At 36.9% G+C, this 16806-nt stretch overlaps 4 protein-coding genes across 5 annotated transcripts; 3 read left to right on the top strand and 1 right to left on the bottom strand.

Annotated features, from left to right (window-relative positions):
* The first annotated feature begins 1905 nt into the window (after positions 1-1905).
* On the top strand, positions 1906-4378 carry LOC147558334 (uncharacterized). Its single transcript, XM_086659974.1, has 3 exons — positions 1906-2209; positions 2451-2799; positions 4183-4378. Exons 1-3 carry the CDS (start codon positions 2067-2069, stop codon positions 4246-4248), a joined length of 558 nt encoding a protein of 185 aa, XP_086516100.1. The 5' UTR covers positions 1906-2066; the 3' UTR covers positions 4249-4378.
* A 26-nt stretch (positions 4379-4404) lies between these two features.
* LOC147558333 (E3 ubiquitin-protein ligase RSL1-like) lies at positions 4405-8423 on the top strand. Its single transcript, XM_086659968.1, has 3 exons — positions 4405-6220; positions 6800-7563; positions 8113-8423. Exons 1-3 carry the CDS (start codon positions 5447-5449, stop codon positions 8303-8305), a joined length of 1731 nt encoding a protein of 576 aa, XP_086516094.1. The 5' UTR covers positions 4405-5446; the 3' UTR covers positions 8306-8423.
* A 578-nt stretch (positions 8424-9001) lies between these two features.
* On the bottom strand, positions 9002-12879 carry POP4 (ribonuclease P family protein). The gene is made up of 10 exons (XM_086659971.1): positions 12514-12879; positions 11868-12148; positions 11621-11677; positions 11412-11488; positions 11039-11304; positions 10716-10784; positions 10549-10607; positions 9989-10090; positions 9606-9730; positions 9002-9369 (listed from the first exon to the last, which is right to left on the bottom strand). The coding sequence occupies exons 2-9, from the start codon at positions 12118-12120 to the stop codon at positions 9633-9635; spliced, it is 981 nt and encodes a 326-aa protein (XP_086516097.1). The 5' UTR covers positions 12121-12148; positions 12514-12879; the 3' UTR covers positions 9002-9369; positions 9606-9632.
* Positions 12820-16285, top strand: PSF1 (partner of SLD five 1). Of its 2 annotated transcripts, none has more exons than XM_086659972.1 (6): positions 12820-12919; positions 13629-13733; positions 14655-14722; positions 15354-15467; positions 15596-15905; positions 16006-16285. In XM_086659972.1, exons 2-6 carry the CDS (start codon positions 13659-13661, stop codon positions 16030-16032), a joined length of 594 nt encoding a protein of 197 aa, XP_086516098.1. In that variant the 5' UTR covers positions 12820-12919; positions 13629-13658; the 3' UTR covers positions 16033-16285. The 2 variants fall into 2 exon arrangements, with proteins under 2 accessions (XP_086516098.1, XP_086516099.1); XM_086659973.1 differs by having other exon boundaries at positions 12829-12915.
* Positions 16286-16806: the final 521 nt, after the last annotated feature.

Raw genomic sequence — 16806 nt, 5'->3', positions numbered from 1 at the left:
TTCCGAGTCCCATAGTTTTACATATACTATCATCACCCAGTATAACTGTACCACCATCTACTCCTATAGGTAATAAACCACTCCCTATTTGGGCACATATGGTGTGACGCCCCTGAATCAAGCATCCACTTATCGAAGATCTTCTCAGACACCTCTGTCACCGAGAAACATTCGTCCGCCTCTTCTGACACATATCCCGCCTCTTGCATCTCTTGTTTCTCCTTGTAGCCTTCGTTCTTTTGCTTCAACTTTCTCTTTAGACAAGCTGCTTTAAAGTGGCCAAGCTCACCACAACTAAAGCACGTTTTCTTGAAAGAGCCTCTAGATTTGGATCTAGATTTCCCGCCCTTTCCCTTTCCCCTTTCATTGCTCCTCCCCTTCGTTACAAACAACCCTTGTGCTTGATCCTTGTCTACTCCACCCGACGCCATACTGCTAGTAGCAACCTTACAAAGGTCATCCGCTAATAGCGAATTTCTCGTCTCTTCCATGCTTAGACTATCACCAACAAGCATCAAAGTTTGAACAAGGTTTTCATAGGATTTTGACAATGAAAGTAACAATATGAGGGCTTGGTCCTCATCCTCAACCTTAACATCAATATCCTTCAAATCTGAGATAATCCTGTCAAACCTATTCACATATTCCTGAATAGAAGAACCCTCTTCCATTCTACATGTGAATAATTTGGATTTTAAGTAGACCCGATTCGTTAAAGTTTTCGTCATGAAACTGCTTTCTAGCTTTAACCACACACCCGCCGCCGTTGTTTCTTCGTCTACTAGGAACGCCACATCCCTCTCAAGACACAACATAATGGTAGCCCGTGCTTCGAGATCTAACTCTTCCCAATCCTCATCTGACAAATCTCCTGGTTTCTTTCCCGTCAACGTCTTGTGTAATTTCTGCGAGATTAACAGATTCTTCATCTGCATCCGCCAATAAGAAAAATCGTTTTTCCCATTGAACTTCTCTATCTCATATTTCCCTGCTTTGACCGTACCACTTCTCGATCCCATCTTCTCTTCGTTCAATCTCAACAAGGCTCTGGTACCAATTGTTATAATTAAAAGTCGCGGAAGCTATCGAACCTATCCTAGAAATTGATCCGATTATGAAGATTAATCGAAAAGCTAAGTCAAAATCAAATATGCGAACAGAATTTAACGAGGTTCGGCTTTAAAGCCTACGTCCTCGGGCGAACAAGAAATCTTTATTAAAGGATAGATGAAGACGACTCACACAACCCGCAAGTTCGTCCCAAGATGGTACCGTATAGAAATTAACCTCTATACTAAATCTTCGACGACCGAGAAATTAAACACCGCTCAAAACTATGAACAAAATCTCTCTCACTTGCTCTCTCTCTAGCTTTCTCTAAAGAAGAGTTGTTGTTGAGTAGTTGTGTTGATGATAATTACAAGCATCCAGACCCCCTATTTATATATCTTAGTAAGCCGGTGGGATCCCAATTGCCGACTCCAATTTGAACCAAAAAATTGGAAACAATCCAAATTGGAAACCGCCATTAATTACTTTCAAAAACCGCCTACACCCACAAGCAAACCGCCACAAGCAAACCTTAAACCGCCTATGTAAACCTCCTCTCACATTGATCAATATAGTTGACCATAGACCATACAACCTAAGTTTGGACACTCTCCAAACACCTATGTTGATAGAGAAGATGTGATAAACACGATAATTGTCTACGTTCAACTTATAATGAAAGATGTCTAAAGTCTAACAACATGAAAGATGTTTAAAATCCAACAAACTTATTATTACATTATTTATACCTTTAATAACCTAAATTCAATAACCATAAAATCATTCCTTTGCGAACCGAATTTGAGACCTTCAAATTTTTTTAAATTTACGCAACACAATCGACGACTTCCCAACCAAGTGTTTACTACCATGAATGGATATTCGCTACCATTCCTCGGGTGCCCTTTCTTGAGGTCGCTCTAATCTCCCCACATCCCACGTATACTTTCTATCTTCTCTCTCCCCAGTATAGCACCCGTCTGTCTCTCCTGTTCAAAATCTATCCCTCTCCAGGAATGTCGTCAACGGTGAAGCTACCGGTAATCGACGCCACACCAACCACTTTCGAAGATTTTGGTCAGGTCATCGACGCCTCCTCCGACGGTGCTGAGTTTGGTCCTCTAGATGCTCAATTAGATCTTACTCAAGGAATTCCGAGGTAGTATTTACACTTTTCTATCTCTTCTTCTCCTTCTCTTTTAGGGTTTTACTCTATAACTAATAATTAAGACGACCCACTCATCTGGTTTTCACCATTAAATTGAACTGAACGAGCTTCGATCAATATAGTTCTCCTCTCTGTTTTATATCTTGTCAACGCTTCAACTCCTATAGAAAATTGATCTTTAATTGAAGGGTTTCTGAGTAAAATGATTGCAATTTTGTGATTGATGAATCAGGTTCTATATTATGCATATATCAGATAGACCATTTCGATTTTCTAAGATCACTCATCATGCTAGTGTTACTCAATGTCTTGGTTCAATTGGTGGTCATGTTTGGTATCTTGGAGTTGCCAATGCATCTATTATTATAAACCCTAATGAAGTTGACGATGAAACCATGAAAACGAAAATAGTAAAATCAGATTGTGGGCATTTTTACGTGCCTCCTTCTCCTGAAGATGTGCGTGTTTTTCGTATTTCTGGCTCCAAGTTTTTGAAGCTTCATAGAGGGACATGGCATGCTGGTCCTTTATTCAAACCGGATTCGATGGACTTCTACAATCTAGAGCTCAGCAACACTAATGTTAGTATTCCTTAACCTTTTAATAAGTTCTCTTTATGTTTTCTTATAATTTCTCAATATTAATGTGACACTTTTCTCGAACGCCTTTATGACGTTTTTTGAGCCTACGATGTGTCTTTTTGTGGGTTTATGAGAAGTGTTTGTGACTGATGGGCCTATGTCGTGCTGGCCTTACTATGGTACCATGGGCATCCAACTCAAAACTAATTGGAAATAACTAAGGAGGATCTAGACATTATAGACTTGGCCATGAGGTTTCCCTTTGTCAATGTGACACTATCCTCCTCGTGTGTGGTTTTTTTTTAGCCCATAATATGTCAAATTGTTTGGTGACGAGAAGCTCGCGTGGCCTATGGGTCTATCGTGTGTTGGCCTAACTCTAACACCATATAAAGTTTGTGGGTATTCAGCTCAAAACAATTGGCGATGAGCGGAGATAACTCAAACGTTGTAGACTTAGTTATGAGGCTTTAATTAGGCCATGTGGGACTGTTCTTGCATTTTCGCTTCACTTCCGTTGTAGCACTTTTGGTAATAAAATTGGACATTTTATTTTGAATGTTCGATAAGCAAATGTTCATTCTGCAGTAGGGTTTATCATCTGTTAGAAATTAGTTTTGGTTCTCTAAGAAAGCCGAAGTCCCGAACCTTACTCAATTGGACTTCCTTTGGATTTCAGAAAGTATTGACAGTAATCAAGGAGAAAATGTGAAAAATTAGATGCTTAGGAGCCTTTAGAATGGCGAGTTTTTTAGATAAGAATTATGAAGAGTTTCTGCAGCTTTTTGGTTTAAAGTGATCGCACCCTCTTTCTTTTCATTGTAAGAGTATAGTGTTCTAGTTTTTTCTTAATTTTTCTGTAAATGAACTGCTTCCTGACGTCGCATGCTCTAAGGGAAATACATCCATAACCATAAGATATGCACCCATTTCAGTTCCCATCATTAATATAGCTAACCTTCCTGACCCAAAAAAACTCCTAACCTGGTTTAAGATATTTGCTTGCATATGTGACTAGTGACCAGTAACTAATCATTGGTGTTGTTAAATTCGATAACACATGTTTCAAGATGTATTTCTTGGTAGCGAAACACTAGCCCAGGCTAGTCGACGCCGGTTCTCTTTAGAGGGCGAATATGTTCAATTTTCTAGTTTCTACATGGTTTATGCTAATTAGCCAGAGTTCAATCTATCCACTAGAGGAACATGTATAAACTGACCCTTTTCAATAGAAAATTCTGCTTTGCTCCAAAGTATTCCCTGTTAATTGATATATTTCAGTTTGTTGAACTGCAAGCTAATCGTATATACAAATAAAACAGATATGTGTATTTTATACTTAATTGATCTTTGACTATTTATGTTATATGCTTCTATATGTAGGTAGTGGATCACACAACACATGATTTCGACAAAAAAGATGGAGTGATATTTTCATTTGAGGATTAGGTACAGAACTTCCTCTGCAGTTTGTGTTGTTGTAGAAGTCGTTTGTTGATGGTTAGACCTTGATAAACTTCTGATAAAGTTGTACCATAATAAGAATAAAACATCATAAATATTTTTCACTGTTTACAAACAGCTTTCTCTTCTGCCCAACTTCTTTCGCAGAATAATATCCAATTCAATAGTCGAAACCTTACCCAAATTATACTGCAGACCTCACAGGACTGTGATTGTAAAGGTATTTTCATTATGGATTTTGAGGACTTTTTTGACTACGGGTACTTCTTGTTTCCACATAGATCAATTGGTTGTGAACTCGTAAAACACTTGGGATGTATATGTAGCATGTGTTAACTCTTGAGCTAACTTATAGAGTGACAAAGGTCTTAAGACCATTGGACTCATAAAGGCCCGATTCTTCACAACCAAATGATACCGTCGGATATGTTTATCAAAAGAAAAATAGACCTACTCTGATCTTAAACAAGAATTAACTGTGAAAATGTTCATTAAGAGAGATAGTTGACTCCAAAATGGGGACAATGCATTTTATGAGTAGACTTTGATTTGTAACGTCTTCTAGAATTATGTCAAGTCCTATTGTAGGAGAAATTTCCTTCATGGTCTGTGATTTACGGAAAGAGATTGTTAGGATTATCTTCGTCTATTGTGGGGAGTAGGAGTGTTCAAATATTATTTGAACCACTCAATCCAAATTTGGACCAAATTGGTCCAATTGGTTTTTCTAATGTAGGTTATTAATGGCCGCTGGCTTTAGGGAATAAAGAAAATTGGTTTGGTTGATGGATTTTATATTAGAACCAAACAAAACCAAGCGGCATAAAAATTATAATATAATATAGTGCGAAGTTTATTGGATTCGAAGTCATCTTGATGTTTACTCCCTTGATCGAAATTGGCTTCGTCTTTGTTGGAAGATCTCTCTCCGAGAAAATGGCGGGAATCAAATTGTACCAGACACTAAATTACTAATATAACCTTATTCTACTTTATGGAGGTTAATGATTGACTAAGAAGGCCCATTACCTACCCAAGTCAAATAGCAATTCAATCCTTAAAAATCAAAGCCCAAACCTTAGGCCCAAAATACAAAGGAGGTTAATATTGTCATTTCATGAGGATTGTACGGGAAGTTTCCCGTACGAAGAGGATTCAAGCAAGGTAGAGAGTCCTTGAACGGATGAACAAGAATTCTAGAGAGAGAAAGATTTCTAGTGAGAGAAATATGGACGAAGACGATTTAAAGGTATTAGTTCCAGAGCAACAAAGAGAATTAATGGCAGCTCAAGGTATGATGTCTGATCTTGATTTAGCTTTTCGTTTACAGATGGAAGAAGCCATTAACGCTTCAATCGCGCTTCAACCATCCACCTCTTCTTCTTCTACTTCAACATCAAACCCTACTACTTCAATCGAACCTGAACTCACACCTGATGATGATGACGACCTATCTCGTCTCACTATTATCCAAACCCTAGAATTAGAAAAATTTCAGCAAGAAAGAAAGGATCGTGAGCAATGTGAAGCTGAGATGAACAAACTTACTCACGATCTTAACCGTAGTATTCATGATCAGAAATTCGCTCGAGAAATACTTAGCTTTCCTGAGGAAGAATGGTTAGACTATGGAGATGATTTTGAGAAACCGTTTGGTGAAGGTTCTTCATCTTCTTCTTCTAATTCAGTTATTGATGAACCTTTTAGGTTGTATTTTAGGGGTTTGGTTAGTGAAGAAACTGTTAAAGGTTCTAAAGTTACTATTTCAGCTATTGGTGCTGCTATTTGTGATCCTAGGGATAATTTGATTTTGAAAGTTCAAAAACCATTGATTGGTGATTGGAGAAGTCATCGATTTGTTGAAGTTAAGGCTTTGATTGAAGGTCTTCATGCTGCTCTTTCTTTGAATGTTAAGAACATTGTCGTGTTCATTGATTACTTTCCTCTGTTTAAACAAGTAAGTTAAGTGAAAACTTGTTCTTGAAGTTATTGCGTTACTCATTCACTTGATATCATATCTAGGGTTAGGGTTTTTCTTTAGAGCGTATGTTATTAAACTTTACTTAGTCCTAGCTTGTTTTTCCTCATATCTAGGGTTATCTGAGGTCTAAACCCAAATTAGAATTGTGTGTGATTTAGTTGTTTAACATGAGTCCTGAATGGAGTTTGATCTTAAAAACAAGTTTTCACATACCTAATTCGGATTTGGGTTTCAGATTAATAAAAAAAACAAAACAACAGTAATATTTTCTTAAGCTGTATAATCAATATGACGATTTAAAAGAATATCGATGGAACCTGTTTTGTTTATTGTGTTTTATCCATATCAAAGCTATTAGTAACTCTGATACCAAACAATTAAGCCCTAGGTCCAGGAGGTTTTGGAATTCATGACCGGTCATAGATGCGTTCGCTGAGCCTTTAGTCGTTGATTCCTTGGAATTGAGTCCAAACACAAGGACTGAAGTATACTAGTATTGGCTACAAATGTATAGAAACGAGATGGTTAACCGTTAAGAAATACTTTCTCACACAGGTCACAGGGAGATGGAATGTAAAGCAACGAAAGATGGAAATACTAATCAACCAGGTATCTGTTCTTCAGAAGAAGTTCACGAGTTTTCGCCCTGTGTTGCTGGCACGGAATGATGTTAAATTTGCAATTAAGTTGGCAAGGGATGCCATAGATTCTCAAATCACAAGGTCTGCCGAAACTAGCCATGCCAAGAATGTGAAAGAGACCTGCAACATATGCTTAGAAGATACTGAGGTTGCTCAAATGTTTGCTATTGATGGTTGCTTGCATCGATACTGCTTTTCTTGTATGAAACAGCATGTAGAAGTCAAGTTACTTCACGGAATTGTGCCTGCTTGCCCTCATGAAAAATGTAAAACTCAGCTAATCGTAGATAGCTGTAAAAGATTTTTGACCCCTAAATTTGTCGAGATGATGACTCAGCGTATAAAGGAGGCATCTGTTCCTGTGACAGAAAAAATATATTGCCCATACCCGAAGTGCTCTGCTTTGATGTCAAAGAGTGAGATTATATCTGGCACTAAGATTTTTGGAATTACATATCAATCTGGAGCTAGAAAATGCATTGAATGCCAAGGCCTTTTCTGTATCAATTGCAAGGTTCCATGGCATGGTGGCGTGTCCTGCGTTGAATATAAAAGGTTAAATCCTCGTGGAGAAGAAGCAAAACTGAAGTTTCTTGCTTCAGAGAAACTGTGGCGCCAGTGTGTAAAGTGCAGCCATATGATTGAACTGGCTGAAGGTTGCTACCATATGACTTGCAGGTACTCTTCGGTCTTCTCCCACCTTACCCACGTATATAGTTGCTTTTTAGCTCGAAAATATTATGGAAAGTATCTATCTCTTCATAATATGTATGTATCGTATAATTAGTTTCAACTATTCTTGGATTGGACCAACTATTGCTGATCCTTGTCTGGAACAAGCAATTCCTTTTTGAATGATCAAAGATACCGCTCTCAAAAGAAAAATTAAAATAAGAAAATGCTCTTTCAATTTACATGTGCCTTTGCATTATGAATGGAAGTTCGGTTTTGCATGTTTGTTTCGAAAAGTTTTATCCTACATTTTAGGTGTGCAGACTGAAGATTATGTAAGAGGTGAAAATTTCAATAGTTGGGGATATTATCTTGTATCTCTTTTATTCCTAGGTTACTTTCTGCTCTCGCTTAATTTATACATCAGTTTCAGAAAGCCTATAGAGATCCGAGGGTCGTATACAAATACATTTCTTCTTTATAAACAGTTCTTTAGTTCTTACGCTTTTGTTGATAAGGTCCATTTGGTAAACAAAAATTTACTTGGGTTTGCAGGTGTGGATATGAATTTTGCTATACTTGTGGAGCGGAATGGAAGAACAAGAAGGCAACTTGTACTTGTCCACTATGGGACGAGGAGAATATATTGCATGATGATTTCGACTCTGATTCAGATTACGAAGAAGATGAATATAATAGTGAGGACGAATATAATATTGAGGACGACGATGATGACTGGGAATTTTGAGCAGGAAAAGGGACATTTTTTTTAGATTCACATGGTTAGCTGGTTTTGTATCTTTACCTGTCTATTTATCTTTCCGGAACTCAACTTAAGTTGTTTTTGGTATAGACATTATAGTTTCTTTCGTTTAGATGTCCATGGTTGAACTAATACTGAAACATGACTCAATTAAACCATCTGAAAGGGCAGAAAGTCTCATTTGTGTTTCATGGAAGTATGTCCGAACTGTTTTAACCTAATTCTTTGCCTTTGCCCTTTGACCACACACTTTCCTGAGAAGCGTTGATCTCATTGCCTTCATCCGACCTTCCTGCTTCTTTAAATCTTTCCGACACATGTTTTAGGTGATGTGAAAATATCGTACTTTAAAATCGTTTTGGTATCTAAAATGTTTCGCCCAATTCTAATATTAATACCAATTTGCTTGCATCAAGAATGCAAAAATATACAAAACAGAAAGAAGTCAGTGGCCTATCTTAGTTTTTTGTTGTTGCAAGAGTATACAACCTACATGATGCAAGGCCGAATAATTTATGATTGAAAATTATTGCTTATTTAACCGGACAAACCATTCAAAGAGATAAAAAAATGTGCAACCAACCGACATCGTAAAAAATGGGCTTAAGATTGTTAACTCAAGCACTTCAGCTAATCGCTTGGTCTGTCCTTCCAAATACAAGATTTGGAAGCAATTAAATCGAAATAAAAGCTATTAGGATTTCGAGGAAATAAAGAGTGCACAAAGCAAGAACTTCATTGTTTCATTTAAAAGTTCCTCAGGATCATAGCAAAATAGTATAATAAGTGCATTTACTCTGTTAGCACTTATTTCCATTGACAAGTTGTGACCTAACTAAACTTCAACACGCATCTGACATGGTACTTTGGGTAAACAGTCGGACAAAAAACAAGCCTGTCCGCCCAGCATCTAAATTTTGACCATGTAGGTTTCAGTTTCTCGGGCTCTCCTTGCAATCTCCGTATTCCTCGAGAGTCTTGGTTATCTTCTCACCTTTGTTAAAAGTGTTACCTTTCGTATTCTGCTTCTTATAATGGTTTATCGGCTCCTGAAATGTTGAAAATTTAATCAATGCACAATAATGCTTTTACAGAACAAGTTTCAAGCAGAAATCAGCCAGGTTATGAGTCCAAACCTATTCTACAAAGTAATAACCACAACTAAGGAGCCGTCAAAAGTAATTATAAAACCCATATATTAAGAAGAACCCCATTTATGGAATAAACTGTGAGAAATTAAACGCTTCAGATCAAAGCTCAGGCGAGTCATGAGTAAGGGGATTACCGGCAGGAGTGACTGTCCGTATCAAAATCAGGAGCTAACATTTCTGGAAGTGAGTTTATCCCCGTGCAATGTAATCTTCCAAGAATCAGTTTGAAATATGAACACAGAAGGCTTTTTAGGTACGACTGGGAATCACAAAAAATAGCAAGTTAATATGAAGCCTTCTAGATAAGAATCATTTCACGTTTTGAAATTATAACAAAAGAAATATAAAATAATTTAAACAATCAATAACAGTTTATGCCGTAAGAGATATTGCATTAATATATTTATTCATGTAGGAGAATATGAACAAGATTATGTAATAGTGTATAAAAGATGATACTCATAACAAACTAAGGTGATATTTTTTCAGCAAGATTAGCCAATGGGTATGAACGAACCTCGAAATTTATTGTCTTGCGTAATAATCCCGAACGTTTCTGCGGTTTCTCGAACCATTATACCACTCACTCCAGTATACGAAGTTACTTTACATTCGGCAACTGCAAGAAGTAAGTGGAAAAGAGTCTCTGTTAATCACTTTATACCCAAAATGAGTTAGCAAACTATCCATACTAATCTGAAGTGAAAAACTTGTAATTCAGACCCCGATTATACGTGTGAGCTGCCTATACTAATCTGAAGTGTCAAACGAGTCCGACACCTCTTTGATGGGTAATATCCTAAATATAATATTAACAAGCTAAATCATCTATTCTTAGCAGAAACTGATCAACTATCACGAACATACAATGAGAAGTTCTCCAAGATAAACGAACATCTGATTAGTATAGAACCAGGCAACAGATTGAGTGGTGGGAATTGGGAGTCCAAGCAACTAGAGGTCTGAGATAATTGAGTGTGGAGCAACATGACAGCCACCTCTTGGCTCCATTATATGTACCAAACAAATATCACAATGACAATTAGAAATAAAAAAAGAGTTTATTTCTCGTGTCACCTAGAAGAATGGCACCATGTAAGTCTGCAGTCAAAAGACATTGAGATAATTGACTTTTCCTGCAATATCGGATAAAAGTAAGCATTGACTTGGTTCAAAAGATGATATAAAGTAAATTTCTGGCAAGAGAAGGGATGGAAGAGAAGGACAAAAAACAGGTATCTCACCCAACATTCTTAAGAAGTTGTGTTACATAGTCTTTCCACATTTCATGCATTGGTTTGAAGTAATCGAACCTGCAGCAAAATCTTACAGTGTCAGCTTTCAAAATGAGCATGGTGCTTCTCCCACGTCCTTAAAATTTTCTTTCACTTATAAATTAGTTGCGCCTTTGATATAAATCAGTTATAGGCTTGATACCACAAAGCCCAAAAGAGAGGGGAAGCACAGAACATTACAAAAAACATATACTTATTGCAAGAGAACCGTTGAAAGAAAAAAGACAGTGTACAAACACATTTTCTGTAATAATGGTAGAAAGGAATTGTACTTGTGAAATTCTTGAGGCAATTCAAATGAACCACACTTCTTATGTTGTTTCATGGACATGTGCTTTTTTGAGCGTTTTGAGTTACTCTGCGAGACCTTATTACGAGCACCAAGGGATGCACTACGTCCTTGTATTACATTATCGAGAAGGATCCAATTGTCAATTTTCATACTTCTAGATCCTTGCATGTATCTATGTGCTGAGTCGCCATTTTGGAGAAGTTCATGGAGAATCTTATCTACAGTGCTTCTCCTTCTCCCTGTAGGCTGCATCATTTGATATTGAACTGAGAGGCTAAAAACATGTCTACCTATTGTTTACTAATACAAGAATCTAGGGGTATAAAACTAAAGTCGTTCGAGAAAATAAATACCTCAGCATCAGTAGTCAGCAGATTGTCATGCACGGGATGACTGATTTTAGAGTATGCAAGACCATCGTCTTCAACACCTGCATAGACACACACAAAGTAGATGCCAATTTGTCCATTCATTCAAGTAATCATTGAAGAATCACTACACTAAATACATGCTTAAAGAGAACCAAAAGGTCAATATGTATAGGCTTTGTCCAAGTACTTACCTGAACTTCCCGGAGTTCCTCGTGATGATGGAGCATACCCCGAGAATGCAAAATGACCTGCAAATTGCCAAAGGTTAAATTAAAATCGAAGTTTCAATTAGGAAAGCCAAACAATAGCTATTCCCTATCAATTCTCCGAACTAACTTGCATCTAACATTTTCTCCTTTTTTTAACCTAGATAACTACTTTATACTAAAGATCAATAATTGCATCTACAGAAAACAATGTAAAGAATAAGATATGTACCTTTATTGGAGTGTGGAGTCGAGGGTGGTGGTAAGTCAAGCTTTTCTACGTCTTCTGCAGCACAAGTAGAAGAAGAAACATTCTTGTTTTGACCTTCTACTTGCTTTTGTAAACGAGATTGTTTCCGGATCTTTGGTGGGGTTGGTTGTTGTTGTTGGAGAACTTCAGCTTTAGCAAGAGCAAACCTTCTCTGTAATGCATCTAAAGTACGTTTCTTTTGGTCTGATCCAACTGGGTTAACATTGTCACCCATTGTTCGATGATTACGCAAACCTCCCCAACTGCCAAAAACACAAGTTTTGAGTCCTTCCGAAACCAATTTTCTCAAACTTCACAACCACCCAAAAAAGGGGTGGTTCCAGTTTCTTATGTCTGAATGAAACCTAAATGCATGCCGACGTCTCTACTATGTGATTCAGTAGTGGTAGTATGATGGTTCTGGTATCTAATCAATAAACCCTACAAGGGTTTTACAATAAAACAGAAGGTAGAGCTAGATCTTTTCTAATTCCATCAATTAGGCAGAGAAGCCTAAATCTATCAGTAAACCCTAATACAGTTTATTAATAAAAATGTCAAATTTATGAAAAGTATTGTTATTCATCAAATTTAATCAAAACTTGAGCAAAAAAAAAAAAATCTTTACCTGTATTACTGGTTGATTCAACTACTCCTTGAAAGGAGGGTTTAATGATGAAAATTCTTCTTCAAACCCTAGTTCAGACCCCACAGCTGTTCTCACTTTCTCTCTCTAAAATCTCTCTCTCTCTCTCTCTCTCTCTCTCTCTCTCTCTCGCCGCTTTCTCTTTGTATGCGTTTTCTCCATTACTTCAAGCTATCCCTGGCTGAAGCCAGGGGTAAATTTCTTAAATATTTCAAAGTAATTGGGGTATTTTCGTACTTTCGTTTGGTTTCCTTTTTCCCGCAAGAACCAGGAACAAAATTTAAAAGTGGGAAAACTAGGGCATTAAAGCTTTCGAAATGAAATTTAGGGCTCTTCTCACTGGTTAACAAACAAGAAATTTGGGGTTTGATATCAACTACCTAGATAAGTAAGTAACATTTATTCCTTCTTGTTGATTCTTTCTGAAGTTTGTAATACTTCAGTAATTTCAATTTTGATTGTTTAGGGCATTTAGGTTACTGAATTTGATTATTTGGGTGTGTTAATAACTATGATTGTTTGGGTAATTGATTTTAATTACTTCATTGTCCATTAGTTGACTGAATTTGATTGTTTGTGTTACTGATTTAGATTATTTTGGTGATTGATTTTGATTGTTTAGGTAAATGATTTTTAATTTTGATTGTTTGGGTAATTGATTTTAATTACTTCAATGTCCATTAGTTGACTGAATTGATTGTTTGTGTTACTGATTTAGATTATTTTGGTGTTTGATTTTGATTGTTTAGGTAAATGATTTTTAATTTTGATTGTTTGGGTTAATTTTTGGTCACAACTCTATACCAGTCCTAAACCCTAATATGCCAAAAGATCCTCAAGTACCAAAGCGAAGGAAAAAAACTCTATATTCGTTGTTCTTTACATCGACAAGAGAAAACAACAAAAATTAATTAGAAACATCACCTTGTACATATAACATTGACACTTCAATTGGTGATGGACAACCTAGTTTAAATGCTTCAAATTGCCTTTACATGTTAATTCTTGCGAGTATATATTTATCGCTACTGATGTATAGATTCAAATCCTGGCTCCGTCTTGTAGATAATTATCTTCTGAGTTATTTGTTCTTTTAGGGTTTCTAAGAAGTGGGAAGGGAAGCAAAGATGTATGGAAGAAGTGCATCAAAGCTAGTTAAAGAAATTGCTTCTAATGAAGATGACCAACTCTCTGCTTTCAATGTAAGCCTTCCTCCTCCATGCTTTAGTAATTGTTCTACATTTTCCAATACTTTATATGTGAGTAGGAATTTTACATTAATGTTCAACGCCCACAAATTTTAAATTACATAGCTTGCAGTTATTAAATGCTGAAAAAACACCATTTTCATTAATTTTCAAAAAAAGACTGATTGAATTGAAATGAGGACAGAGAATGGATTTTATAGGAAACCAAAAGAAGGGTTTAGGGATAGCTCAATATATAAACTCGCCAGCTTAAGAGTTTTTCCCATCCCTGCTTCACCTTAGTTGTGAATTCTATATCACTTGAGAGAGCGTCCCGAGGCTGGGTTATAAGGCCGTGCTCAAGCTTAGAAAGTGTCGATGCCTTTTTTTTGCATATAAGTGTCGAGGCGTTTAAGGGTGGGCTCATGGAGTTTTTAATTTTGCCATGAAAAAAACCCGGAAGCCGTGGGCTTAGGTCTGGGTATCAAAAGCGGGGACCATATCGTAATTGCTAAGGCTTGGCCGACAGATTAGTTTTTGCTTGAATGAAAAAGATCACAAGAAATAGCAATTTTTCTTGGTCTGAGTGGGATATCATTTCTCTTGATCCAACTGCGATGTTCAAGTGAGGATTATTGACTTATTGGAGACTAGTGAGGAGAAGTCGTACTTCAATAACATTGTTTAGTAGAGTATAGTTAGTTTGTTTGATTTTCATACATGTAGTCTTTGCTTTGTTTTCTAGAGTATCTCATGATTGTTGCTCTATATTATGGAAACCTCAATATCTCCATAGTTCTTTACTTATTTGTCCTTTTGTTAATTTACTGACAAAATAAAAGTGTGGTTACATAGTTTGGACACTATCTTGCTTCCTAAAATATTTCAATTTATTGAACTCCTGATAATCTAGCAATTGTCTTTGTGGCCATGTAGACTGATACATTCGATCAAGTAATTAAAGAATGCAATGATCATCACCTCGAGCTTCAGAACATGACGAGGTACATATTGTTGTCCTATCTGCACATGACGACTCTTGACTAAATGTTGACAATATTATTGCATGTATACTGTATACATAAGTAAAGAAACCCTTTCCCTCTCTAGTGGTGTTATGTGAAAGTTTTTACTCTTGTTGTTTGGTTAGGATTGGCAAGTTTCTCAATTAGTTGTCTTTTATGTGGTTGATCGGTGCGATAGAATTAAGGCATTATTTCCAAAGACTTTAAGACATGACTCCTAGTCCTGGATGCATCGCAGTTCCAGAACACTTGTATGTGGTTAAAATGCATGACAATGGTTTCAAAAAAACTTAGTCCTAATTCTTCACTGCCTATTAAGCAGGCAAAGGCATTATTGCATGAAAAGTTATTCATATTCTTAGTGATGCCACAAAACCCGAATTAATTATTCTTCTCTTATATCATTTTATGGATGTCAATGATATGGACTTATCATCTTCATAATTGAAATACTTGAGAAGGATTGCTTTTTGATCTGTCATCTCCTGTTAGCTTCACTTGTGAATAGTGCACGCTTTATGCCCAAACAATTACATGAGTTAGGAGGTTGCATTCGATTTTGCATGTATTTTTTCAAGTTCTATCTGTTCTTGATGCTTATTTGTAACAGGAAAATCCACGAAGAAGGATTAGACATACAAACAACAAGAAATGCTGATTATTTTGGTGCAGTCATCCACCACCTCGCTTTAATTCGGAATAAGCGTTGCCTAATGGCTTATGTGTAATCCTCTTAAACTTATTTATACCATGTTTCCAAGTGAATGTGTACTTCTTCAGTTGGAGTGCTCGAGATTTGCTACATATACTTTTATTCTCCAAGTCCTGATTTTTGATTTAATAATGCAACAGGTATAATCGGGCGGAGGTTATCCAGGGTTTAAGATGGAAGGTGGGTAATAAACTTCCTCAAGAAATACAAGAAAAGCTTACAAACTCTGAGAAAGAGTATTTCAAGAGCCATTCTGAAGCTCTGGAGTCTTACATATCAGAGTTGGACCTTGATTTGGCTGTGGATATGGTTCCTCCAAAGGATCCTTGCATTAAAGTCAGAGTCCTCCAAGATATCGGTCATGTGGAGTTTGGGTATCAGTCAACAAACCTTGCTCGACACTCAATTCACTTCCTTAACAGAACGGATGCTGAGAAATTCATCTCTCTGGTCAGTGACCGCATTCACTTAGCCTTTTGAGTCAAAATCTTCGTTAATAAATTTGGTATGTCATCTTTCTTCTAATGTTTCATGCTCTTTTTATGATCAGGGGTTGATGGAAGAATTGTCAGGATGAAGCGAACTATAACCTACCTTTCATAGAACGAGTCCCTGGGCTGGCAGGAATTGGTTTCACTGGTTAGATTAGTGTTAGCCGCTTGTCCCGGAATTCGCAAGTGCTCATCGTTTTTTTTTATCCTTCTTCGAACTCTTATTCTTTGTCAATTTACAAGTAGTTGGTAAATTAACATTTAACAATGCAAGTAGTTGAAATTGCATCTGTATCTGTAAAAATTGTATGAATAATGACAACTCTTTTTCTTTTTCTCTGAAGAGTGCTTACATTGAATTGATTTGTGGTATTATGTCTATAATGTCTACAAAAAGATTTGGATTCCACTGGATGAGGAATTCTCTTTAAGGAGTGCTCTGTTTCTCTTATCAATCGGGGAAGACACTAAGGAAAGTGTAAAAGATTATTTGTTAAATTCCTGGTTCGGACTGCTTCCTTGATTAAGATCCCAACTATGGATCTGACTCGACGAGGAGTGGCGTGGGTGGAACGGTGCCCCATATGCAAGAACAACATAGAAAGTAGTTTGCATCTCTTTCTATATTATCAGGTGGTTGTTGGCGCTTGGGCTTTCTTTCTCAATTCATTTGAAGTTTGTTGAGTCCATAAGGACCTGTTGTTGCAGTGGGGGAAATTCAAATCCCCAAGTACGTGCCCTGCCATTTGGAAAGTACTTTCTCGCGTCATTTTTTGGAGTGTTTGGATTTAAGAAAAGATTGGTCTCACTCGGCTCCATTTTACACTTGATCCGAAGGACTTTGTTTCTCTGGTCGAGGG

This window comes from Eschscholzia californica, unplaced genomic scaffold (assembly GCF_041429995.1).
Source record: "Eschscholzia californica isolate CP2 unplaced genomic scaffold, dmEscCali1.0.p SCAF_2, whole genome shotgun sequence".
In the NCBI taxonomy this organism is placed as follows: Eukaryota; Viridiplantae; Streptophyta; class Magnoliopsida; order Ranunculales; family Papaveraceae; genus Eschscholzia; species Eschscholzia californica.
The sequence above is the reverse complement of the archived record's forward strand: the minus strand, read 5'-3'. Positions and strand labels throughout refer to the sequence as shown.